Source organism: Vavraia culicis, assembly GCF_000192795.1.
Source record: "Vavraia culicis subsp. floridensis unplaced genomic scaffold supercont1.134, whole genome shotgun sequence".
Lineage (NCBI taxonomy): Eukaryota > Fungi > Microsporidia > Pleistophoridae > Vavraia > Vavraia culicis.
Window position 1 is genome coordinate 1 of NW_007360737.1, and position 1,351 is coordinate 1,351.

Below are 1,351 nucleotides of genomic sequence, written 5' to 3' on the forward strand. Positions count from 1 at the left end.
CATTTCTTTTCCATCCCATTCCATATCACACACCTTTTCACAATTTATCATTATTTTGTCATCAACATCTTCATTATTTGCCATATCAAACCTGCTCATAGGTTCATACACGGTATTACCGCCCATCATATTCTCTTTCACATCGCTAATTTTTTTGTTTCTATTCCTTTCACTACCGTTGTTGTTCACGTCATCATTCCTACCTATTCCATATTCATCGGTACTAATACCAATTTTTCTTTTAATCTCACTTATCTCCTTTGATAAGCAGTTGTATTTCATCCACAACTCCTCAACTCGCTTCTTAACACCACTTCCCTTTCTCCTTCTGATCCATCTACTCAAAAAAGGTTTCTCCTTTATGAAATGCTCCTGTCTAAATTCGTGTACACCGGATAGGCTGTTCCTAACCTTGCTAAACCCGTATTTGTTTAGCTGACGTATAAAAGATGAGAAGTTGCCATGGTTAAAATACTTAACGAGCACATGCACCGTAAACATATGCTGGTTAGGTATTACTATGCTTTTACCTGTTGATGACCAACGTATGTACGGGTGGTTTATGGGTGTTTCTAAGATGGTGAATAGATGGTTGATGAATGGTGGAAAAGATGGCATTTGGGCTGTTCTAAGGATCGGTGTGCTGGTGTTTATGCTTGTTATGGTTAATGAAGGATTTTAGGCAAAGCGATGATGCAGTGAAACATAACAGAAGATGGTACCAGCACTGCCAAGCAGATGCTAATGTTGACATTAAAATGCGATTTGCACCAACAATACATCGTTGGTGTGAGTGTAGCTAACTCTAATACGGCAAGATATTCTTTTCAGAACTGAAAATGCTTAATTAATTATTAAACGGGTGTTTGTTACTTTAACGGGTTTGTACTGTGATAAACGGTTATTGCGCTGTAAAAGGTATGATGAACAAAAAGTAGAGCGTTAAGACGGAAGTAGCGCAGCTAGTAATTGCATGGAATGGAGAATTGATGTTGCGTACGAATGTTTCTCGCCGTAACAATGATATCGTTGGCATACTTTCGTTTCAAAGAGAAACATTCGCACAGCATCCTAGAATGGCGTAGGTACCACAACAATTTCTTACTTTTTTTGCTGAACAGCAAGCTATGCCACGCTTATACTTCGTTGCATTTTTACTATCAACCACCACTGATTACCACATGCACGTTCAAGAACACCTTGCATCACTGCAAAGAAGCAAGATGAGCTGTAATTACCGCTTGATTCTCATTATGTGCCAATATGCACGCCGTAAAACCACAATACCAACCAATCCACCATTTTATCTGCGGTAAACTACATCTCATCCACTTTTCAGTTAATTCATCAA

At 38.6% G+C, this 1,351-nt stretch overlaps 1 protein-coding gene across 1 annotated transcript; it reads right to left on the reverse strand.

Moving 5' to 3' along the window:
- VCUG_02681 (uncharacterized protein) lies at positions 1–618 on the reverse strand (the record flags this gene model as incomplete). The annotated part of the gene is made up of 1 exon (XM_008077497.1): positions 1–618. A coding segment is annotated over one exon (618 nt), but the record flags the coding sequence as incomplete, so codon positions are not given.
- Positions 619–1,351: the final 733 nt, after the last annotated feature.